Source organism: Megalobrama amblycephala, linkage group LG10 (genome assembly GCF_018812025.1).
Source record: "Megalobrama amblycephala isolate DHTTF-2021 linkage group LG10, ASM1881202v1, whole genome shotgun sequence".
Taxonomy (NCBI): Eukaryota; Metazoa; Chordata; class Actinopteri; order Cypriniformes; family Xenocyprididae; genus Megalobrama; species Megalobrama amblycephala.
In genome coordinates, this window is record NC_063053.1 from 8,974,220 (window position 1) to 9,000,524 (window position 26,305).

General features: G+C 36.7%; 2 protein-coding genes across 9 annotated transcripts in view; both read right to left on the minus strand.

Moving 5' to 3' along the window:
* Positions 1 to 14,390, minus strand: part of mark3a (MAP/microtubule affinity-regulating kinase 3a) — a 39,657-nt gene extending 25,267 nt beyond the window's left edge. For 3 of the 7 annotated variants that reach the window (XM_048204375.1, XM_048204376.1, XM_048204374.1), the window contains exons 1-4: positions 13,694 to 14,390; positions 10,651 to 10,842; positions 9,775 to 9,828; positions 1,061 to 1,109 (exon numbers count right to left, since the gene is read on the minus strand). In XM_048204375.1, coding sequence (XP_048060332.1) covers positions 1,061 to 1,109; positions 9,775 to 9,828; positions 10,651 to 10,842; positions 13,694 to 13,747 — 349 coding nt within the window. In that variant the 5' untranslated portion in view covers positions 13,748 to 14,390. The remainder of the gene's footprint in view (positions 1 to 1,060; positions 1,110 to 9,774; positions 9,829 to 10,650; positions 10,843 to 13,693) is intronic. The other 4 variants (XM_048204378.1, XM_048204377.1, XM_048204373.1 and 1 more) reach the window with 2 other exon arrangements.
* A 2,400-nt stretch (positions 14,391 to 16,790) lies between these two features.
* Positions 16,791 to 25,692, minus strand: LOC125276665 (eukaryotic translation initiation factor 5-like). 2 transcript variants are annotated; one of them, XM_048204379.1, is made up of 12 exons: positions 25,534 to 25,692; positions 25,139 to 25,333; positions 23,213 to 23,492; positions 22,991 to 23,072; positions 22,727 to 22,899; positions 20,495 to 20,606; positions 20,195 to 20,322; positions 19,957 to 20,115; positions 19,586 to 19,747; positions 18,888 to 19,052; positions 18,639 to 18,779; positions 16,791 to 17,212 (listed from the first exon to the last, which is right to left on the minus strand). In XM_048204379.1, exons 3-12 carry the CDS (start codon positions 23,282 to 23,284, stop codon positions 17,117 to 17,119), a joined length of 1,290 nt encoding a protein of 429 aa, XP_048060336.1. In that variant the 5' UTR covers positions 23,285 to 23,492; positions 25,139 to 25,333; positions 25,534 to 25,692; the 3' UTR covers positions 16,791 to 17,116. The 2 variants fall into 2 exon arrangements, with proteins under 2 accessions (XP_048060336.1, XP_048060337.1); XM_048204380.1 differs by lacking the exons at positions 25,139 to 25,333; positions 25,534 to 25,692 and adding an exon at positions 24,889 to 25,014.
* Between the last annotated feature and the right edge of the window lie 613 nt (positions 25,693 to 26,305).

Here is a 26,305-nt window from a genome sequence, read left to right on the forward strand (position 1 = left end):
TGCCGCGAAATCGCCATCACCTGCTTTCAAATGGAGCGGCATTTAATAGAAAGAGCCGTAGATCACTGACAAGCTACGCAATATCACGTTCATTATCGCAGATGAATCGCCTTCGATAATGAACGTGATATTGCGTAGCTTGTCAGTGATCTACGGCTCGGTCTATTAAATGCCGCTCCATTTGAAAGCAGGTGATGGCGATTTAGCGGCAATCAGGGAACCGGCTTTACTGACGAAATGCGCGTGAGAATCGCATGCGATATATCGCCCAGACCTAAGGCAGCATATAAATAAGGTAATCATTCATTACCATGGTATAAATCAAACTACTGTGATATTATCAACTGTTCTCATCACTGTACAGATTCCCTAAGCCTAAGGGGACAAGGTGGTGGAAAAAAATATGGGAGATGGGATGGAAAAATTTTTTTTGCATTCCCCTGAGAAACTGCTTTCTCTTGCTAAATGTTTGAGTTCTCTCGCAAAAACGAGTGTCCGCAAAGTTTCTCGGAGGAACGCAAAACATATGCGAGAGAATGCAAAAGCATTGCCAAATAATTTCTCGCCCATCTCATATTTTATTTCTTCACCATGTCCCTTTAGGAGCTCCGTACTGTTCCATAATGCTACCACAATCATTTTTGTAAGAGAGGTTTTACTGCCCCGTCCCCGTGAGCTATATTTTCCTCTCTTTGGAAATCATTTCTTATTTATAAATACTCCTCTGCACGTTTAAAAGCAGGTTCCACTTCATCCCATTTTGTTTAACGTCTGCCTGTCGTGAAACACCATGAAGCTCTCTCATGCTGTACCACCGACAGTGTGTCTAAATATAGGCTAGTGAAACATAAAGCCCCTCTGTGTGAAGACATGACTATGTGTCTGGCTCTGCTAATCATTATGCTGTTTGCAAACAGGAACTAACAACAAATGTGGGAGAATCAATTAAACTAAATAAGAGGAACAGTATCTAAGCCGCTACTTATGGGCTGTTGCAATAATTCAAAAGGTGGTGGTGAGGGGGTGTCCGCGAGTAAAATAAAAACAAAAACACGCTTACCAATATTTGGGTGGTTTAAATTCTTCATGATTGTGACTTCTCTGGAAAGCTGTTGAAGAGAAGAACAATTAAATGTAATCAACATGTCACAATGTGTTGTTAAACAAAAGCTTGGTACCATCCTTCAGCATTAACATGGAACAGGAAGCAAAATACAGCTGGACTGTGTCATTGTCATAGTGAACAGAGTGCTTCCTTTTCAGTGGAAACTAGCGTTAAGTGCTATTCATTATTGATCCCTAAAAAAAAGGTTGAATCCTCCCCTCTCAATGGAATGGAAGTGTCATGCATCTTTAATAGCGCTACAGTAGGCAGACTGTGTTCCTGAGCTGTTAGCACGTACTGCTTTCCACGTTCTGCTCTCACAAGTGTAGCTGTAGCTACGGAGAGGGTGCGAGAGACGCGGTGCGATTTTGGACCGCAGGGAAACACTTTCGGTACAGCACAAACCCAATCCAATTCTCACCACACTACATTCTGTGAGTTATACTGCTCATAATCCTTTATTCCCCAACATGAAACATTGAGGCCACTGCAGAACTCATATAGAAGTACAACAACATGCACATTTAGATACAAAGACAGTGAGGGATTTCCTCCCTCAGACACTGGCTTGACTGGGATTTCTTTTAACCACTAGTGAATATTTTAAAGGGGTCCTTGATTACGATTTCACCTTTTTAACTTTAGTTAGTGTGTAATGTTGCCGTTTGAGCATAAACAATGCAAAGGGAGATATTTTCTTTTACAGAAATCGCTTTTTAAGGACTACAACAAACGGCTGGTAGGGACGACAACAAGCTTCTTCCCGGGTTGGTGACATCACAAAATCCCAAATTTACATAAACCCTGCCCCCGGGAACACACAACAAAGGGGGTGAGGCCATGTTGGGCTGCTTTAGAGAAGAGGAAGAGTGTTGTTACCATGCCGTCATTTTATGCAAGACTGATTCACAAACGAGGGTCAATTCAACACTGGATTTGCACAAAAGATTAACATGAAGGAACATGCTAGTAAATTTATTAGTGATTTTTTGGGGCCGATACCGATATTAACAAACAATTATTGGCCGATATCGATACCGATATTTGTCACTTCCTCTCTTATTTGAAATTTTGTCATCAAAATAGATAGTATTTTGATCATGTTTTAAATAAGAAAAGTTCAAAAACACCTGCATTAAAATATACTAGCATGTTTATTGCTGCATCATCAAATACATTTTAATGAACATGGATTGGATCCATTTAACATTCAGCAAGCCTACATAAAGACAACAGAACAAAGATACATATGGAATAAACAGTGCTTTTTAGGTAGGTTTAATAGTTTTCAGGTAAACAAATGTAAAATAGCACTGCAGATTCTTCACTGTATAAATTAAATACATATTAATCCTTTATTGTAACAGACATTATTGTGATTAATCTTCTAATTTGTTTTGTATACATTTTTGTAAGTTTAAATATGTATGAGATCAGCACTAAGGCGGGACTCTTATTTTGACAGGTGTTCTAGTCTACCGGCTGAGGAGAGCATGCAGTTCTTCAGAGATATTTTGCAGATTTAAAGTTTGTCTGTTTATTAAGCAACCCCCGAAAAGGCATAAGATCTGTATGTATTTGTTTACTGTTAGTTGTAATAAGTGTTTTGAGTAATTCGCTATATGTTGATGATAATGCAATGGATAGAGAGAGAGAGTTTAATGCGCACTTCTTGTGCTCTGTAATGTTTAGCTTTTGTGGTGATTTGTTTGGACTCAATAAACTTTATAAAACATTAGTAAAGGTTTGGTCATCATTCGGATGGGGTACGCTACATTTATGAAAGTTACAAAAGTTATTATTTAGTCAAGAATAGTGTGTGATATTTTTGTTATTTGATTAACTTTAAAGCGCAGACAGCAGCGCTAGGATTACGCAACAGTCAATATACAGCTCTGTGCCTTCACACAGTTAATTTATAAACCATCGGTTTCTTATATCGGCCTTTTTCCTGCTACAGTCGACATGCCGATGGTTGTAAATTGAGCAAAAATCGGCGGCCGATACATAGGTGCATCCCTAAAATTTATCCACTAACCATTCAAAAATGTCCAGACGCATTCTAAAAGTTGTAACTTCTTCCTGAGTCTCTCCATCAGTGTCTGACTCCGGTTTGAACAATGTAAGGCTGAACACCGTTACTGACAATCTTCAATTTGGCTGTGTGAGATTCTCCAGCTTTGTTGTTGTTGAGCAACCGAAACACAAGCTATTAAAGCTCCGCCCTCTTTTGGAAAGCGGCCGGGAGCAGCAGCTCATTTGCATTTAAAGAGACACACACAAAAACGTCTTGTTTTTGCTCACACCCAAATAGGGGCAAATTTGACAAGCTATAATAAATGATCTGTGGGGTATTTTGAGCTGAAACTTCACAGACACATTCTGAGGACACCAGATATTACATCTTGTGAAAAGGGGCATTATAGATTCCATTTAATAAATTCATATCACCATAATTCACCACAAAAATGTCTCTGTACTATTAGCCTAAGGGTTTGGTGAAGCAGAGAGGTCTGAGATAAGACTGTTTCTCTAATGATTTATAACACATGACTCAAATGATGCCATCCTGTTCTCTCTCTGTAGTTTGTCATTAGACAGTGGCACTGTCAAAATGTCTGAATCAATCAACTCCTTGACGAAAAGACAATCGGATCTGTTGTTTATGATAAGAACAATGCAGATTAAAGAATTATGAAGAGGCAAATAAAAAGGGCAATATCTTATCAGTTACACATTTCATTTTATGTCAAAACTTTGCTTTCATATCATTGTTTACATAATGTATTCTAGGTTTAATTGAAAAATGAAAACCTAGAAAGTCAGATTTATATATTTCACATGATTGTCTCTCTTTTTCTTAAGATTTTCTTCAGTCTGTCTCAGATCTCACACTCTCACTCCCTTTGGTGCACCATCTTAACGCCTCTGTGATGACTAAAAAACACCAGTCCACAGCAGAACATCTCACTTCAGTCGAGGAACCAGACCTAGTGTGGAGCTCAGACGCCCACGGGCAATTACACAACCTCCAACTCACAACAACACACATGCACAATCATTAGGACACGTGTTAGAGTAACACAACCTGGAAATCCTTAAAACATTACTGCATGCACCACTGCTTCAACAGCAAAAGAAATTGAGACATTGAAACAGATGACAACAGAAATAAGGGACACACACTTTCACGCTATTCAAAAAAAGTGTTGTTAGCTAAAACTATTAAAATTATTTTCACTAATTGAAATAAGGGTGAAATAAAAATAAACATAAATGTCAACTAAGTTGAAATACTAAAATTACTAAAACAAAAATTAAAATAAAAATAAAGCTAAAAAGAAATAGAATTTTTTTTTGCTCACATACAATATCAACATTTTCTCAACCTACTGTAAAACTACAAATGTTGCAGTAACTACATATATTTTTTATTTGGAGTGTTTATAGTAATAATTGTTTATGTAAAAATAACACAATTATTGCTTTTTTTGGTGCTGTTATTTATTGTTTTTGAAGTAACTGTTGATGAAGACTGAGGATGAACTGTCCTATCAAATATCTTAGTGTCGACAACTGTTTTTAAGTCGTCGTCTGCATTTTAACTTTAATCACTGTCACTATGGTTACATGTGTTATTTACAACTATCATGAGAAGAACTAATATGACATCATTTTCCTGGAGCTCTATATATATATATATATATATATATATATATATATACACACACACACACACACACACACACACACACACACACATACATACATACATACATACATATATATATATATATATATATATATATATATATATATATATATATATATATATATATACACACACACACACACACACATACACACACACACACACATCTCAAATCATCATAAAATTAAATAGTAGAGAAATTGGACTTTTCCTCAACCATTTTACTTATGGTTCAGAACGTCTTTTTCAAATAAGGTTTTTACTTTTACAAATGCTACACTACCAGAGTCAGTAAGATTTTTGTGTGTCTAAAAGAAGTCTCTTATGCTCACAAAGGCTGCATTAATTTGATTAAAGATCCAGTAAAAACTGTAATATTGTGAAATATTAGTACAATTTAAAATAACTTTTCTATTTGAATATATTTTATAAATGTAATTTATTCCTGTAATGGCAAAGTAAAATTTTCAGCATCACTCCAGTCTTCAGTGTCACATGATCCTTCAGAAATCATTTATTAATCATTAACATTATCATTAATGTTGAAAGCAGTTGTGCTGTTTAAAATTTTTGTGGAAACCGTGATACATTTTTAGGATTCTTTGATGAAATAGAAATTTTAAAAGAACAGCATTTTTTTGAAACAGAAATAATGTTACATTATAAACGTCTTTATTGTCAATTGGTCTATTTAATGTGTCCTTGCTGCATAAAAGAATTTCTTTAAAAAGAAAAAAATCTTACTGACACCAAAGTTTGAATGGTAGTGTATTTTTGTATTTTAAAAAAAAAACAAACAAAAAAAACATTATTTAAAATGTTACAACACGCACCATAGAGGGTTAGGAGAAAATGAAAGTGATGCTAATGATAATTAGAGAAAAAAACAGAGAAAGACCAAAAGAGACTGTCTGGTTGGTTCGGTCTCTCATTATTGCAGTGCGTGAGTCAGCCGTGTGTTGGCTGAGGACCAGCAGGCCACAGATAGAGGATATACACTGAAATCCCAATCAATGGCGCTGTGGAAAAACTAATGGTGGCTGCGGAGAGCAGCTTCCAGCTAAAATTAGAGACGTGGCCTCAGCTTGTGTATCTCTGAGCGAGCACTGATTAGCATTATCATTTGAATTCTTCTGATCATCTCATGCCCACATCTCTCTCCAGCCTTTCATTTCACATTTATCACTCATACTGTATGTACATCTTCTACTCCTCTCATTCAGACTGTCATCAGGCTGTTTGTGTCTGTGCCTGTTTTTTAGTTTTTATCTTCCATCTCATACCATTTTGTGGTCCCTCCAGTCTGTCACTTCACTGTCGGCCCACCAAAATGTCCATCTGTCCTTCCCCCTCATATCCTCTTCCTCCTCCCTTCATCTTGGCTGTTGTGAAGACTGATTATGAACTGCAAACTGTTCACCACCATAACACTGTCCTAACCAGGCGCAACGGCATAAAGCAACAAGCAATTAAAGTTCACGTAAATCTGAGTTTTCGTTCTAATCAGATACAACCATGAAAAGCGACGAATGACGGGACATTATGTTGATTGTTTTTTTTCTGTGTCATTGCACTGGGTAATTCAATTTATTTCTACTAAAGGAGCATCATTTAGGTGTGTTCACATTTACTGTTGCTCTGCACATTTTTGTGGGCGAAATCCAGTCATTTCAATAGGAATCCAAGCAATTACAAATTTCACATGAGAGTGAAAGATTTCCCCACGCAGATTGGGTTCAGCTGGTCAGGCCAATCCACAGCACTGACTAACAGAAAGCTGCTTGGTTTGAAAGTGACTATTGTGTGAGTGGTGGTCCAAACTATTCAGTGAGTCAATAAACTGATTGAAACATCTCATGAGACTGATTCATTAGTCCTTCTGGTTTGTTAAAACATAATTATGGATCAGACCACAATGGTCGTGCTGTATGATTGTTGCACGCAAACCGCAAGGGAAATCCAAAATGTATTTATTTATAGTTTTTGTAGGCAATTTTTCACAACTTACTTAAAAAAATGTGGCACAATAGATTAGCAATACTGAATGAATCTATAACAGCGTCACAGAGCATTTTAGGATTGTATCTGGGCCATAAACAGGATAGTTCACTGTCATCATTTTCTTACACACAAGAACCAATGAGGTTTTTCACCAATCAAGTATGTTCGCACTTGTGTTCACCATATTTGATGTGCTCTACGGATGTGCGTTCAATGTTTATATGTGAATAAAAGTCTAAATTAAAGCTGCAGTCCAGGTTGTGCCTCAGCACATATGAATCTAATGTTTGCTGTCAGTCACCGCACCGCTGTGGATACTTTACTTCGGAATCACAGATTGTAGTCTTGGAAGGATGACCACAAAAAGAATTTTCACTGGAAAATGTCATCTGAACAAGTAACAAATCTGCCACTTTTGTTCTGACCAACTGAGATAAAAAGCATTACATGCATATTACCATGCATATTATTATTGTTATACTTTGTTCTCAAATTCTTTAGTTAATGTTAACAACATCAGCATTGCGTGACTATGTGTATTTAGTGTGTATTAGCGTTACCTGTAGATTTCAATTTCTGTACAGTGTAATTTCTAACGTTAATTTGTCATACCATACAATCTGCCATCAAAATGATAAGTTTAATTATCCCGCTGCTGTGAGAAAAGGCTATAAATGATCCATCACCTGCAGCATCCTCACATGCCACATGGCCTACTAGCTGGGACTCCTTCTTTATGTAAACAGACGTGATGTAATGATGCGAAGACGAACGGCTGCATGCTTGAATTTCCCTCGGAAACCTTCCAATACCACTTGAATTAGAAAACACTACTATAAGCTTATCGTTGTGAATCAGGTAAGGAGATAGTTTTGAACACCGGCTAGTTACGTACTTGCTCAAAAAATTGATTTTGGATAATTTTTAACCAAAAAAAGTTATGTATTGCAGCTTTAAATCATTTTCATCATAGAAGACTCACAATTATTGATTATTTGTCTAATCGTGGTAATTTGATCAATTTTGAAATTATTTGAAATAACTGCAATAATTGTGCATTTTAAAGGGTTAGTTCACCCAAAAATGAAAATTCTGTCATTTATTACTCACCCTCATGTCGTTCCACACCCGTAAGACCTTCGTTAATCTTCAGAACACAAATTAAGATATTTTAGTTAAAATCCGATGGCTCCGTGAGGCCTCCATAGGGAGCAATGGACACTTCCTCTCTCAAGATCCATAAAGGTACTAAAAACAACCTACCTAAGCATCGGCGCATAAATGAATCAGTGTGTCGAATCTGCTGTTCGGAGCGCCAAAGTCACGTGATTTCAGCCGTTGGCAGTTTGACACTCTGAATCATGATTCGATACACTGAGTCATTTATGCTCCGATGCTTCATGAAGCAGTGTTTTGAAATCGGCCATCACTAAATAAGTAGTTATTTTGTTTTTTTGGTGCACCAAAAATATTCTCGTCGCTTTATAATATTAATATTGAACCACTGTACTCACATGAACCGATTTAAATATGTTTTTAGTACATTAATGGATCTTGAGAGAGGAAGTGTCCATTGCTCCCTATGGAGGCCTCACTGAACCATCGGATTTCAACTAAAATATCTTAATTTGTGTTCTGAAGATTAATGAAGGTCTTACGGGTGTGGAACGACATGAGGGTGAGTAATAAATGACAGAATTTTCATTTTTGGGTGAACTAACCCTATAAATTGCAATCACATTTTGCCAAAGAGTATTAAAAAACATTGCTGTAAAGTACATACACTGCAAAAAAAATTCTTAATTTTTTTTTTATGTTTTCTGAAAAAACAAAACAAAATGAAGTGAGTTTTTGCTTAAAACAAGCAAACTAATCTTCTTTGCATTTGAAATCTTCTTGTTTCTGTCCCAAACAGAAACACAATTATTTTTCTTACCCCACTGGTAGGTAATTTTGCTCGTTTTAAGCAAAAACTCACTTCATTTTGATTTTTTCCCCCCCAGAAAACATGAAAAAATATCATGTCATTTTAATTATCTAGTAAACACGTTTGGATTTAATAAATTTTAGATATATTAAGGCTGGAAACAAGACAAAAATACAAAATAAGAAAAGCATTTTTTGCAGTGTAAAGATCATGACATGCCTACACTGATTACTTTTTCAATGTCTTTACAACATTCGATGGATGGACAAAAATGAAGAGAGAATATTAAAAATATCTCCATTTGCTTTCCAAAGATGAATGGAAGTCAAAGGCTTGGAATGACATGATTAACTGATGACAGAGTTTTAATTTTAGGCTCGACTATCCGTTTGGGAACAAAATGTCATGAAAGACGCAAGTTGCCATGCAATATTAATTACATCACCAAATTACAGCATTTGCTCGCTCCACATTCCCACACAGCTTTGTGCATATTTAGAAATAAACCTTTCCAAACAAAAGGATGCAAATGCACAGGTGTAGAAGACTGTCTTCAGCTGAGAGCGGATTGAGTGGCGGCGCAGCCTGCAGTAGGTGGGCAGAGTATTACAGCACAGCTGGTGTACTTCAGTGTGCTCAGAGTGTGAAGGTTACTGCTGGAGGAGCTTCTGTTTGAATAGACTCCTCATGATGATGGGTGACTGCGAACACCAGCGGAAAGGATGTTCCATTTCCACTAAAAGATCAGCACTACAGTCTGCATTCTGTTTAAAATGTGAGTTGAAAGCCAACATCACCTATGAATCAGTGTGGAACTGCGCCACTACCAAACACAAAACTAACCAAGTAGTCGATAAAGAGGATCGCACAGACAAAAACAATGTCCCAGAGTCATGAACAAACATTGTGAACTTCCTGAAGGTAAATTACACAACACTAGCAGCATTGAGGAAGAAAAAAACCTGAATCATGACACAGTTTCACATTCAATACACACATGCACATTTTAATATTAAATGTGAATCTTACCTTTTGAAGGCTTGTTGGATTCAGTTGAGTTTTATCAATCATTTTTATTGCCACCTGAGAAGGAAAAGTGTTTGAAAACTTTTAAAGTGGGATTTAAAAAAAATCATATTCAATTATATGCACTACCATTAAAAAGATTGGAGTCTGTAAAAGTTTTTAATGTTTCTGAAATTCTCCTGTGTTTATTTGATCAAAAATACATTTAAATCAGCAATATTGTGAAATATCACAATTTAAAAAACATTTTTTCTTTTAATATATTTTAAAATGTAATTTATTCCTGTGATGGTAAAGCTGAATTTTCAGCAGCATTACTCCAGTCTTCAGTGTCACATGATCCTTCAGAAATCATTCTAATAAGTTGATTTGTTGGTAAAGAAACATTTCTAATTATGAATGTTGAAAAAAGTTGTGCTGCTTAATATTTATGTGGAAACAGTGATGCATTTTTTTTTCCAGGATTCTTTGATGAATATAAAGTACAAAATAGAAGTACTTATTGGAGATAGAAATCTTTTGTAACATTATAAATCACTTTTGATCAATTTAACACATTCCTGATGAATAAAAAAAAAAATTCATAAAAAAAAAAAAAAAAAAAAAATATTACTGACCCCAAACTTTTAATGGCAGTAAAATTACATAAATTTAACATACTTTTTATAATTACAGCATGACTAAATCATAGTTTTATGATACTGCATTATATTTACTATAAAAGTATATTTTTCTGCTCAGCTGAGTTTTAATAAGTGTTGCAATTCAAAAAATTACAAAAGGAAACATGAAAGCAGAAAAGCTAACGTGTCCATCTCTGGAAAACCCCCATTGCCCACCGTGTGTCAGGAAACACACTCATGACTCCCGACTCCTCACCTCGCTTCCTGTGAGGATATGGCGAGCCAGTTTGACCTTGGCGAAGTTGCCCTTTCCAATGGTTTTTAGTAGCCGGTAATTCCCAACAAGAGGGTGCACATCATCCAATCCTGAGCCAGAATTTCGGTTTCGACCACTCGACCTCACAGATCGAGAGGTCACCTCCCCTCGGCCATGGCCATTCGTTGTATGCTGTAAGAATTCAAAACACATGTAAATTACAAACAACAAGAACAAAAATTTAAAACTTAAAGGGATAGTTCACCCAAAAACTGAACCTCAAGCCATCCTAGGTGTATATGACTATCTTGTTTCAGACGAACACAATTAAAGATATTTAAAAATATAACACTTCCAAGCGTTATAATGGTAGAGAACGGGGAGGACGGCGATTTTCAAGGTCAAAAAAATCCATCATAAAAATAATCCATACGGCTCCAGAGGTCTTCTGAAGTGAAGTGATGGGTTTTTGTAAGAAAAATATCCATATTTAAAACTTTACAACCTAAAATAACTAGCATCCGGCAGACAGCCGTATGGATACTGCGTAATTCAACCTGTATCACATGAGTAACCCCCGACATGATGTATGACGCAGGATGTATGAGTATTGCAAGCTTAGACGCCTCTCGCGGTTTAAACAAATACGGCTGGGCAACAAACTCAAGCTCCTCTTCTCTTATATCGAAATGTATCCGACATTTCTCTATAAAAATTCTTGTTTTAGACTTCTAATTCGTGACCGGTGTTTTATTTTGCTCTATCCTCTGCGCTTCCGTGTTTGTCAGGTTAGGGGTCACTGTTCCTCCATAAATCGATGTGTACGGCCATCTGCCAGAAGCTAGCTATTATAGTTAATAATGTTTTAAATATGGATATTTTTCTTACCAATACCCATCGCTTTGCTTCAGAAGGCCTTTATTAACACCCTGGAGCCGTATGGATTATTTTTATAATGGATGAATGTATTTATTAGGCATCAAAATCATGCCCCCCATTCACTACCATTATAAAGCTTGGAAGAGCCAGGATATTGTTAAATATATCTCTGATTGTGTTCATCTGAAAGAAGATAGTCATATTCACCTAGGATAGCTTGAGGGTGAGTAAATCATGGGATAATTTTCATTTTTGGGTGAACTATCGCTTTAATCCCTCCCAAAATTTCCAAATTATAATTACAGTCTTGCTCATTTTATCCCAGAATTTGCCCTTCAGGAATTTCCACAATTTCCACCAGTCATACAAAGACAAGATATTTGGCAACAAACACAAAAGGTCCCATCAGAGCAGAAATCACTAATATTGACTCCACCCATGCAGTTTCAGATCAGCACACTCGCATCAATCAACACCCCAAAAACATTTTATTTATTATTGTGCCACTGTCACAAATAAAATTATACCATGAGTCATCAGCATTTACATTTAGCTACTACTTTTTCAAAGACGTCAAAAATGTTTTACAAAAGTTAATCGAACCAAGTCTGAAATTGAAAACACTGATCAGAAATTAAAAAACAAAAATCCCACACAATATAAGTTAATCCCATTACGCTAACATTTCCCAAGGTCTCTTGTAACCTTGTGACAGGACCTCTGTGCAACATACACCAGGTTACAAATAACAGTGAGACTAAATGAATTGTTCCATTCAGAGGTCATGAGCTCAACAGGATGATGTTTAGTAAGTCAGTGAGACTCATGTGGTACTAACACCTCTGTATGTAAGGGTACGCTGACACTGCGCTATACAATGTCCCCACTAAATCCTGCATATTGTCCTGGACGCCCGACTTGACCGTTATCCACAAAGCTCTACCTAATAAGAGTTATAAATCCACCAACACTCTAACATTTGATAACAAATGTTATACAACATAACCACAGAAATGACATGACCCCCTGCAATCAAACGCAAAGAACGATCTTGAATAAAGGTCACTTACGCTTATGCTTGCACGATGCCTCATATTAGATTGTGATCCTCTCATTTTTGTTTTTGCAAGTTAAATGGCATTGAACCAAACAGCCCTATCTTATCTTTTCTAACTCATCAATACTCTCCCATCCACCAACACCGATACTGACAAGCTGCATCACTGCTGGAGTCTTTTTGACACCCAATGTGTGTGTGTGTGTGTGTGTGTGTGTGTGACAGAGATTTTTGGGGCGGGTGGGGCTGAGTGCATGGGTGATTGATACCTCATTTGACTTAATTTACCCCATCAAAAGTGAGCGAGAGTTGTGCATTAATATATGTACATTCTGGTAGGACACTATAATTGTTAATAACATTTAATAACCTATACAGATAGCTAGAAGAACAATAGACAGAACAATAAACAGAACAATAGACAGAAAGATAGAACAATAGATCAATAATTGAGCGATGGACCGATACAGATGACAGACTGAAAGACAGACGCATAGATAGACAGATGCAGTGGAAAAGTCAAAGACCATAACTAAATGCTCATTCTTCACAGGCACCTTTAAGGGGGACCTGCATTAGCACGCGTGCTTATGTCACCTTCCCTCACTGCTGACGTATGAGCAGTAACCTATAGGACAGACTGACGCCAATGCGCAATATCTGCATCCTATTGGCGCATTAAACATGCAAACCCACGCATCACTCACTAGTGTGCAGGGCTTTAACTAATCAAGCATATGTTGCACGAATTAAGCAGAAAAGCAGCCAAATTACCGATGCCCTGGACCCCATGCGTCACTTCAGCCTGGTGCCCCATCTGTCCAAAGACTGGCACGAGACTGCTAATCCACTTAAAGCACATAAAACACTATATGGGATGCGACACTGCCCTTAATTCTGGAGGAAATGAGCTGAGTGATTTTAAAAGGCAGCTTCGTTTTGAACAAAAACGCTGTCTAGGTAGGCAGCTCACTAGGTGTTGAGACACAGCCATGCAATGCGACTCGACGAAGTCAAATATTACACTAATAAGTGATAGAAATTAACATAATTGGGTCAGTTATTACTGACTGTTAACCAGATATAAAACATAAACAGTCTACTTACGTTTTCAGCCTTCCGCTCGTTGACGGTGGGCAGGGGGGCTCTTGTTGTTGACATAGTGTTGATGGAAAGCTGCTTTCCCGGAATTACAATTTAAGCAGCAGGTTTTGCGTTGCAGCGAAGGGGGGAATATATCTGACCGATTACACGAGTGGTCAATATCATTGATTTGCTTCTAAAGCAGGTAACAAAGTTGTTAAAAGTTTGGGAGAAATATTCCTGACGTTACTGCGTTTTATTACCGAGCGCGCGCCATCTAATAGATCCCTGAAAAGCGAACGAGGCCGGTTAACTTGTGCACTGTTAAAAACATAATACTTTCAGGCCTGGCGTCGCTGTCTGCTTCATATTTCGGATGTCCGGTTCAAGTAAGAATAGAGAAAATTGCACTTCACGGGGCCTCCGCTGCGATCTCCCCCAAAGACAATCTGCTCATCGAGCGATCCTTCAAATGGACTGTCCGGTACATTCACTGGTAACGGCAGCAGCGGGGTAAAGCGGGTAATCACAGGCGTCGGAGCCGCAGGGAAGTTACACTCGTTGACGGTTCCATTCCACCCGAACAGCCGCTTCTGTCGCCTCTCGTTCAAAGCGAGATCCAAGATGGCTGCCCAACAGCGCAGGAGTTTCGAGGCGAGCCCTGAGCGAGACAGAGGAAGTGAGGAAACAGAAAGATCCCTGTGCTCATTGGAGAGCGCCGCATCCCTCAGGGAGCTGTAGGTGTTCATATGGAAAAAAGGAGAAAACTTCGTCATACCATAACAACTGTGACACACCCTGTTCAATTGAAGTGTAGTTTTACCATGTATGGTTTGATCGTTATGGCAAATCAAAACAAAGTTTTTTTAAATAATTGGCCAGTGTGCTTAACTCAAAATGCACTTTTGAGAAATATTATTAAACATATTGTACACTGACGTGAGATGTAAACTAGATTTATTACAGCCTTTCAGAAACAGCTGTTTTGTTCTACAACATGGAGCGGGTCGCCCCCTTGTGGGCGCCGCCATGTTGAGATCTTGGCCTGGGTAGCGTTTCCCAAAAGCATCGTAAATTGATCGTAGCGCCCTGGTGAGGAGGACATAAAGGTTTTTTTTTTTGTTTTTGTTTTTTGCCCTTTATTTATTTATTTTTTTTTTTTTTATTAAATGTTTAACAGAAAAGGGAAAAAAACAGTAATAACAATTGTCATCATATAACAATAAAACAATACGCCAGAGTCCAACAGTCTTTCAGTCCAGATTAAGTGCCAATTCCTTAAACACATCCATTGTTCTCAAAGCCTTCAGGTTTTCAGAAAATTCAATTGAGTCAAAATACATTTTCATCTCTTTTTTAAATCTTAAAAAAAGAGGTTTGTACTTTGAAAATTTACATTTATGAATGTGATACTTAAAAAAAAAAAGGTTTATAAAATAAATATCATTTTTCTTTTCACATTCATGAAAGCCAAAAATTACATTTCTATAGGTAAATTTGAAATTTGGATTCACATAACATTTAATAAAGTCACAAATGTCACACCAGAATGCAATTCCAAAATAAATGTAAAGTAAACGAAAAAGAACAGAGGGTATTAATATCATTCTTAAGTCTTCTTAGAGAACACTTATCTGGGTAAAACCTATGAATTAACTTAAAGGTTATTTCTCTTATTTTGTTAGTTATCAGATACTTGTGAGGTAATGTCCAAACTTTTTTCCAGGCAATGTTGCTTACAAGTCCATTCCAGTAAGAAATTACATATGGCACAGAAACACAAGGAGGACATAAAGTACATCCAAACAAAACAAGGAAACAAAACAATGTAACAATAAAACAAAAATATTCCTTACAAAACATTAATTTTGTAATGATGAATTTCATTTTAATGTAATGTTTTGAATATATGTTCTTCCACCTGAATCATCAGTTTACCAGCAGGTTCTCAACTGGGGGGCCATATAACTTCCAAGGGGGCTTCAAGATAATTTTAAAAAAATACTTAAAATTATTTTTTCTATATTTATTTCAGAATAAGTAAATAATAAAACATGTATAAAATCAAGTAAACAGAATATATAAATTCTCATTAAAGTACAGACATCTCCATGTCTGTGACCATCATGACATCTGTTTACCAAGCTTTGATTACTGATCCTCCAATAAATATGACTATTAAAAAGAACACCTGAACATCAGTTTACAAATAAAATATACATAAAATATGACATATATTACTATGCTCTTATAGTTATTTTGGATAAATGTAAAAAAAAAATTTAGAACACATAAATATGCATTGTTTTAATAAATAGAAAATTATACTGTTAATGTAAATATGCAAAATAGAATCGGTTTTGGTTGTTGCTGTTTTTTGATAGTGTAAGTAATGTTTATTTAACATAAATGTGTCAACATCAAGTGTAACTGGAACATGAATTTACATGAAAAACAAGCAAATAAACAACAACAGAAAATACTCATTTCAGAATATTGCTGCATGCCGCTAGTATATACAGATATTATCTACATAATATGTGCAAGGTTAAATGTAGTGCAGACATTATGTCAGTAAGACTTGCTATAATCAAAACATTTTCAGGCTGCATTTGACATTTTAATTAAATGTCAAAAGTAAATGTCATCAAAGACAGAGGAGCTCCTACAATGGCGGATCTCGGAGGAAAGGGGAAGTGCCTGGACCCCTAAAAAAAATGGTGGAACTTGGAGTCAAAGAAGGTTTCTGAGCCACTGATCTACAACCATATGCCAGTTTAGAGATGAATCATCAGTTAGATGTCATGATGTATGTTGCCATCTAGTGGCCATTTTATGCTTGACGTTCAACCATTAGTTGTTTCCCACAATAATGGCAGTTATCTTGGATAAATGTTACTACTACACTAGCTCTCAATAGATGTCTTAAGAACAGCCAGGCTGAGTCTAAGGAGCAGCCTGTGTTCTTTTAAGCCAATCAGAAATAATCACTTTTTTTTGGAGTGTGGTTTTGGTGAGAAGACATGTGGTTGAAGGGAGTGCTAGAATCAAATGATGCTAAAACTGAGATTTTTAATCATACATTTCACAGACTCTAGTTAATAAATCAAAATAGACCATATAACGTACAGCAAAAACCTTTATTTTATGATTACAAGAAAAAAGAATCAGATGTACAGTATAAGCAAACCAATGAATCAAAGTCAAGCTCACAATACAACAAAATTGCTCGATACAGACAATAAAGCTCAAAAGTTCTTAATACTTTAGCAGCAAGTCAATGAAAGAGCTATATTAAAACCATTCTTGTAAATCAAATTTAACCAAGGAGAAAGTGGGACAAAACAAGATTGGGGCTAAACAGGAGGCCACTGTGATCCATTTCATCATTACAACAGGAAGTAGCAAGGTTCCAGGATGGCAGCTGCTGTTTCACTTGTCATTTCTTTAAATGGCATCAATATCAAGGTCGTCGTCCTCTTCAGCTTTCTCTGGCTGAACGGCCTCCACCTTTAGCTCTCGCGCAGAGGAAGAGTACACAACCTGAAGACCAAAGAGTGTTCAAATGAGAAAGATGAAGAATCAGAACATCACACAAGCCTTTCTCAACCTTTCTCTAATTGTAGCCCAGAGAAAACTAATGTAATTACACTAATTACAGTCCCAGGGCTCCTCCTGACAGTTAAAATATAAAGCAGTTTCTCTAATTAACTACTACAGATTAACAGTTTCTGTGCGCAATTACACACACATATTATACACGCACATATATTATATATATAGTAGTCAACATTTGAAGTGGATCAAAAAAGTTCATCAAAGTTGTCCTAAGAAGAAGGTTTTAAGACAACTTTGATGAATGGTTTTGGTCCACTTCAAATGTTGGACTACTGTATATTATATTATATGAATGAAGAGTTTCACTGCAAAAACCTCCAAGTCTGTCTATGTTTAGGTTCAGTAATTTCACTTTTATGGCAATGAAAAGGTTATTAGTCAGTTATTGAAATGCCTTACTTTCAAAAATGTCACTAGTCAATTCATTGGTATTTAACAATTTTTGCAAAAACCTCCAAGTCCACCTCTTTGGATAACAAGAGTAAAACGTTTGATTCTGTCAGTTTACAGCAGAAAAAGGAAATCCTGTCATTGCCACTGTAACAATGGATAAAACATGATTAACACTTGCAGCTTGGCAATTGAAAGCCGGCTCATGCGTACACCGTCATTCATCTTGAAATCATATGATTCGATTTGCGTGTTCCGAGTGGTTGTTCTGTGGACTTAGAGGCTTTTGCTGACAAAGGGAAGTGGCGTATAGTGGTTTCTGCCAACAAACTTATAACTATGTGCGGAGAGCATTTGCTCAACATCATCATTTTTGATGAAGGTGGCATTTAGCAGCTTTTGCATCTGAATTCTTCATGTATATAGCAGACCAGGATATGGGATGGATATGGAATATACATTTTTCTTTTTCCCATATCATCATGGTTCACATGGAAGCTTGTTTCAGGCATGGAATAAAATGAATTGTGACTTCTCCCCTAGCAACTCCAACTTTATTTCAGGGGGGAAAAATTAAAATTGCGAGATAATTGTGAGAAATAGTCAGAATTGAGGGTTTACGTCATTGCCATTTCATCATTACATTATTAATTCTCTGAACTTCGCAATTGCGAAAAAGTCAGAATTGTGTGATAAGTCACTGTGATAAGATTTGTTTTTATTCAGAAACAAATATATATAGCAGATATAAATAGCAGAAACAAGCTTCCATAGGCTCAAGTGTTAATGAAACAGCTACACTACATTCTTGAGAAATGGCTGAAGCCTGAGGAACAACCAATTCTTCCAAGGCCTGAGATAAAAAATTCTGCAGCTATAGCTAAAGGGACAATCTGCTCATAAATAAATTGAGCTAATCCAAGAGTTCAAAATAAAAAATAAAAAATGGGGATGAAATTACCTCAACATTTTCATCATCTTCCTCCTCCTCTGCTTCACTCCCCTCACTCTCCTCCTCAGCCTCTTTCAGCCATTTGACAAAGGGAGCCGCCTTGGCATGGATCTCTTTGGCCAGCTCCTTGGAAACGTACTTCTTTGATACCTTAAAACAAAACAAAAGACATTTTATTCAAGATTCACAGTTCATACCAAACTTGTTCCTGATCTTATAACATGCTCCATCATGTATGTAAAATTGTGAAATGCACACCTTCTCTGCCCATGTGAGTATGACATCCTCCTCCAGTAGGTCTGCATCATAGAGGTCTTTGAGAACGATGGGCACTCGTGGCAGCAGCTGACTTTGATGAAGCTTCACCAGACACTCAAATCCTCCCAGCAGATACTTCTGAGCTTTCTTATCGTTGTGGCAGAACTGCAAGAAAGGAGAACTGGAACTTTCAGCACTGCGATTATGTGGTAAAACTACGTACATTTATCAGATGTAAGCATTTCATTTGTCATCTTTCGCAGACACAAGTATGTTGAGCTAGATAAACAGTTTTGCACCAGTAGAGCATTTTTAACAGCTTCATCTTTATCATTATCTCAGCAAGTGAAAACTGGTAGATATCAAAGATGCCGATTCAAAAGTGGCATTTAAATAGCTAGTCAAGACTTAAATTTAGCATGGCTTTACACAGCTTGTAGGCAGGTCTCAGTGTCCTGCTATAAATATTCATCTATCACTAGGCCAAGACGGAAACATTCAAAATCTGTCAAACTGAAATGTATGAAATGGAGCTGAGAGTACCTACACTCAGCTTAAGGCAGAAATTAAATTAGCCAAAATATTTAATAAATTAACACAAGTGACAGGGGTGTTCCAATTAGTTCTGTACATGCAGATCCTGTGTGAGACAGTCTATCACATTTCAAATTAGAAGAGTGTTTTTTTTGAAACAGTACCCGCAGAAAGTGACGTTTGTATTTCTTGATTTGGTCTCTAATGTTCTCGTCAAAGAGCAGTTCACTCAAGATGAGCGGTCCCATGGCTCTCACATCCAGCCTTTCTGCTTCAGCCAGAATCTCCTTATCGGCAGAGCCAATTGCTCCACTCTCTTTCTTTTGCTGGTTAGAAAAAGAAATATGCTTGAGTCCTAGTGACATTAATAGATCTTTGGTTATTTAAACATTCATGTTAATGGAATTTTAAATCTAATTCATATAAGGTAAACTACCATTGAAAAGTTGAGTCAGTAAAATGTTTTATAAAAACAGTAATTTTTTTTTCCAAGAAGAGTAAAATGTTTTTGGAAACCTAGAGTGGCATTACTTACTTTGACAAAGTTGTAGAACATGTTGACCCTCTCTTCCAGGGGTTTCTCCAGGTCCTCGCTGAGGGTCAGGTTCTTAGCATGGTCACTGATCTCCTCCATACGTCGACGCTGAGCCTCCTCTGTGGTTTCCTCTGCCCAGTCATCGTCGTCCTCACCATCCTACACATTACCCACAAACATACACTTAAATGTACTGGTTACCAATAACATTAAATTAATATTCATGGGTATCTCTTACCACAACATCTGGTGCATCTATGTCATTATGGTTCCCAGCCTCGCCACTACCCGAGCCATTCTCCTTATCCTTCTTTCTGTTTTTCTTCTCTTTCTCCTTCTTCTCTTTCACACAACTGCTATCACTCTCTGCATTTCAAACAGATTAGATCTTAAAAATTGAGCTTAGAAAGCTTATATGAAATGCTAAAATTAGAAGTTTAAACAGCAAACGGTTTTAAACCCATTTTCTACAAACTTAAAGCATACATTTCTAACAGCAGTAGATGCATTTTAACACCCCGCAACAGCACCAACTCACCAGGTGGGTTTTTGAGGATGAATGTGCAGAGTTTGTGCCGAGTGTCCAGCATTCCCCGATTACCACAAGCCTTGCAGGAGCTTCCGATGGTCTGCTTCTTTGGGTTAACATGCTGCAAATTAAACATCAGATACTATGAGGACCATTTCTGAAAATAAAAGGATTTCTGAATTGAAAGGTTTTAATTTTCACTTTTCAAAAACCATGAGAGGATTGGATTGCAGTGTTTTTAAACATCAGCTGAAAATGTGGAACTATGGAAGAAACTTGCTATTACAAGGTATTGCAGTGGTTTATTCGAAACTGTGCAAGTGTTCACTGGCATTATTAGATAAATCAGAAGTAGTTTCTCTTAAGTTTCTTAAAAAAAAAAAAAAAAAAAAAAATACATATACATAGTTTTAACACTTATAATTGTGTAAATTAAACTGTAATTAAAGCTAGGCTAAACAGCCACAATCAATATAAGAACAATTTTATACCACTCCAATATATAACAGACTTGCAGACTGAGACAATTAGTGTTATTGTTAGTTAAAATTAAAACTATTAAAAAATGTTTATTGAAATAAACTTGCAATAAAATATAATTATTAGATGAAAAACTTAAAGGTGCCCTTGATTCAAAAATTGAATTTACCCTGGCATAGTTAAATAACAAGAGTTCAGTACATGGAAAAGACATACAGTGAGTCTCAAACCCCATTGTTTCCTCCTTCTTATATAAATCTCATTTGTTTAAACGACCTCCGAAGAACAGGCGAATCTCAACATAACACCGACTGTTACGTAACAGTCGGGGTGAACGCCCCAATATTTGCATAATGCCAGCCCACGTTCCCAACAATTATCAAAGGGATTACACAAGGGCAGGCAGTATTAACGTCTGGAGCTGCACACAGCCGAATCATCAGACTAGGTAAGCAAGCAAGAACAACAGCGAAAAATGGCAGATGGAGCAATAATAACTGACATGATCCATGATATCATGATATTTTTAGTGATATTTGTAAATTGTCTTTCTAAATGTTTCGTTAGCATGTTGCTAATGTACTGTTAAATGTGGTTAAAGTTACCATCGTTTCTTACTGTATTCACGGAGACAAGACTGTCGTTATTTTCATTTTTTAAACACTTGCAGTCTGTATAATGCATAAACACAACTTCATTCTTTATAAATCTCTCCAACAGTGTAGCAATAGCCGTTAGCCACGGAGCCCAGCCTCAGATTCACTCAGAATAAAACTTTTAACATCAAAATAAATACTTTACTCACATAATTCGAAGCATGCATACAGCATGCATGACGAACATCTTGTAAAGATCCATTTGAGGGTTATATTAGCTGTGTGAACTTTGTAAATGCGCTGTAATATAGTTGACAGCTCGTGTGGCAGGAAGCTCGCGTCTTAAAGGGGCGGCGTCGAGTGTAAATCAGTGCATAGTTAATGATGCCCCAAAATAGGCAGTTAAAAAAATTAATTTAAAAAAATCTATGGGGTATTTTGAGCTGAAACTTCACAGACACATTCAGGGGACACCTTAGACTTATATTACATCTTTTAAAAAAAAGTTCTAGGGCACCTTTAAAGCAAAAAAAAAAAAAAAAAAAAACCCTAAGAAATTTTAGGTTTAAGTAAAAATAAATATAAGTACTAAAAATGAATTAAATTAGCTAGATAGAAATATAAAAAGACAAAGCACATAAAAATCACTAAAATGAAAACAGAAAATGTAAAAGAAAAAATAATAAATACTATAAAAATACACACACACATAAATATATATACATATACATATATATATATATATATACATATATATACATATATATATATATATATATATATATATATATATATATATATATATATATATATATACATATATATACATATATATATATATATATATATATAAATAAAATATAACACACACACACAAATTAAAATACAAATAACACTGCAAACGACTGATGCTTTCACAACCGTGGATATATTTTCAACACTTGTGTAGGTGTTATGAAAGTCAAAAGGACAAAGTTAAGTGTACTGAACATCACAAACCAACTGCCCTTGCCCCAAAAAGGCAAAAACAAGCTTAAGTACACCTGAGAATGTTCTGCAAACACTATCTGACCGACAGAAAAACATAAAAGTAAACAGAATCTTTAATTTTTAACCATCAGTGGACAAACTTTTCAGCAGGCCAAAACCCTGATTGTCAACTTACCAGGTCAGTCTCAGGATTGTCACACTCGGAGCACAGCACAAACTTGCGGATGAATCCATCCAGCATGTCCTGCAGTTTGTTGGCTTCATGGGATCCGTTTACGATGTAGCGGTCATTCTTAGCATCAAACTGAGTCTGCGCCCCCAACTCACAGCCAAAATACTTAGTTGGATCTGAGGAAAAAGCAAAGAGAAAAGTTTTCATAATGAAACACTACTGAAAGAATAATAGCTATGATATAACTAATTGTAAAAACAAACTTACAGGTTGGAGGCCTGTTCAGTGCCTTTGCAACATCAACCATGTTGACAATGACCGTCTTGATTCCATTCCCTTTGCCTTCCACCTATGAAGTGAAATTGACAATGGGAAAACTTTTTTTAATCTTCTCCAACTGAATATCAGTACGCGGTACTACCATACGCAGAAATAACTGAAACTGTCATATTCATACAGCATTCAGACCAAAACAAGTCTCTGGGGTACCTTGGCAATCAAACGGGGCATCTTGTACCGGTAGAACTGGTCCGACACATTGCGGTTGACGTTGACAGACATTTTGAGTGATCTGAAGCACTATCAGCAAGATAAGATGATCTTGAATGGGATTTTTTGGGTATCTTCTGTCTGGAGAAGAGGGGATGACATAAACAACTGCAAGTGTGCTCGGTCTCTGACATGAAAAAGATCTTGCCACAGTGGCTGCAAACTCCTTGCTCGTGGACTAGGTTTCCTCCGCTCGCGTTCCAACAGCTGCGCAACAGCTCTGAAAAGCAAAGTGAAATACACTATTATACAACAGTTATTTCCAGTCCTTTAATTAGATAAGTTACTTGGCTTTCCACTTGGTGACACAAAGCTTGATGCATTGGATTGTTCTGGAAGCCATTTTGCTGGCAGAAGAAATATACAAACTAACTGGCCAATTGTTGTATATGGCAAAATCACAGCACTATTTCTCTTCTGCGCAACATTTGAATAATGTAGTGGATTCGTGACTTGAATCAAGACTGTGACCATATCCATTTCTATGACCATTTAGCAAGTAATTTTCATTTAGTAGGACTTTATGGAATAGTTCAAAAATAGAATTTATTTTGAAGCGATCTATTTGCAAACAATATATATTTTTTAAAGATAAGTAAACATTCACTCTTGATCGTATGCCTAATAATATGCAAAATATTCTCATAAAATATTCAATAATGAATTAAATGAGTCACGTAAACAAAGCGGCCTGTCTTTCTGTCATAAAAACAGTTGTCAAATATTATGTTTAAAGCTGAAGGTTGGTGCTGGAACAGCCAAAGCTTGTTTGACCGACATTGATTTTGACATTGACGAGCTGTTACGACCACTGAGGCAAGACCAGCCTAACAATTCAACTTTTAAAACTTTCTGTCATCCTGACAACAAACAGAGCAGTGCACCATCAAGAATATTAAATATTGGGGGAGAAAATTTTGTCATATCTGATTATTGAGGGAGGAAATTTTTAATATGTCTATGGTGGATAGGCCCCAATATAATTAACTTTAGAATAAATATAATAAATTACTTATAATATTCTCTCTGCCATCTGTTATTACAGGCAAACAAACTTCTGGCTGTGAAATAAAAAAATCATTTAATAGAGTCCTTGATAAAGACACCAGCTGCACACGTCATCGACGTGTCATCAGGTTTAAGTATGACTCAAGCCAAATGAACACGTGTTGAGGAATATATTTAAGAGCTGCAAGTTACGTGACAGAACAAGGTTTCCAATACCAAACAAATGTAAAATTACGATAACGTACTATTATGCGCGTCCATCGTTTAGTTTAATTGAAAGTACATCAATCGACTTCAATACAGAAACCGTTGAGAGAATATTAAAACACACTGACGTGGGCTCTGAACTTTTCTTATAAGAAAAGTTCAGAGCCCACGTCAGTGTGTTTTAATATTCGTTTATAAATAATATACATGTAAGCTACAGCGCAATCCTGAGTCGCACGTATTGCACCCAAGGTCGATATACACATGGTTAACGTTACCCGCTCGAGCTCAACCCACTCCGCTATTTTTACATCGAAATAAACACGTCGAATACCGACGACAGCCCGTAGATCACCGTAGATAATTAAAACACAGCAAAAACGCATTATGTTTTAACAAACCTCAGAAAGAGTCGTAAAGTTGTGTGATCGTCGCGGTGGTGCAGAGTGCGTCACGGTTAGCGCGCAGCGGAGTGCGCAAAAGCACCATGACGCCATTTTGTTCCCCTCCGTCAAGCTAGTTCACACCCATTAGCTAGTTATAAAGCGTCCAAAACAATCGTTTCCAAGTCTTAACTACCCAAAACGCATTTACAAATGTGTAATAGATATTTACAAAGCAGTTTATGCAAATGACCAATCGCATACTCACCGTTTCCGTAAAATAAAGACATAAACACAACGCTAGTCGTCCACCGACGGAGTGAAGGGTTGACAGTGGAGAGCCTGGAGATGTTGGGTCGTGATCCAAAGAATGTAACACGACACAACGGTACAGAGATTATACCTGGGAAGTGCTGAGCGATGCAGCCGATCAGTCGAGGGGTATCAGATTTCCGGAGAGAAGCTGGATTAGAAAAAGAGCTAGATTTGTCAAATGTAATTTGGCAACACACTTGCTGTGATACTTATAAAGCTAAACAGCTCTCCGCTTCGTCATGACAAGAAAACAAACTACTTCTTTGACATTTATTAGTCTCAGATACTACGGATATGTCTGATACATGTTAATTTACCAGCATGTTTAAATATTAGGTCACGTCTTACCTTTCCAGAACCTTCTTTGCTCCACGCAAAGGCAGAATGAGTTGTGAGTGCTGATAATGGGCGTGTACCTCGCGTGCAATCCACATAACCCCGCCCACCGCGGTCATTCATTGGCTAAAATCCCTTCCTGTATTCAATTTCCTAACGCTGACTTGCTCCTTTTGATGTCAATCATCACTGAACCATATGTAATCACTATTTATTTCGGTTTACGTTCTTCTCATGCAACTCATACCCCGCAATGGAGAATTATATGTTATGTAAGTTAGCATAGTTGAGGCTTTTTGTATCAAAGAAAATGCAACGTCCTTTTTAAAGCGAATTTGGACAAAAAATAGGAAGGGGAGTTCAGACTAGCAGTAGGCTACTATACCCAAATAGTCATTGCACAATTTAAATGGCTATGGGATGGAATTTGGATTAATGTGGTCACCACATACAAAACAGATTCACAAAAGATGGAAAGGACCATAGAGTATTCCATATGTCTTTTGTGTTGTATCGAATGACATTAGAAATCTTAGATAATGGTTCTTAACCTTTTTGACTACACTACTATTTTAGCATTTGAATTAAGAGTTCGTAATCTATAACAAAATGTCAGTCATTTTAAAGGTGCTCTATGTAAGTTTTTTACTGTACTAAAGCATAAAAATACCATGCAGATATTTATTAAACATGCTGAGTTGAGTTCACATACTCATTTGTCTGAAAACCATTCCTATAGCCAGTTATTTTACTTTGGAATTTGCGTTCCGTGTCGGAATGTCTG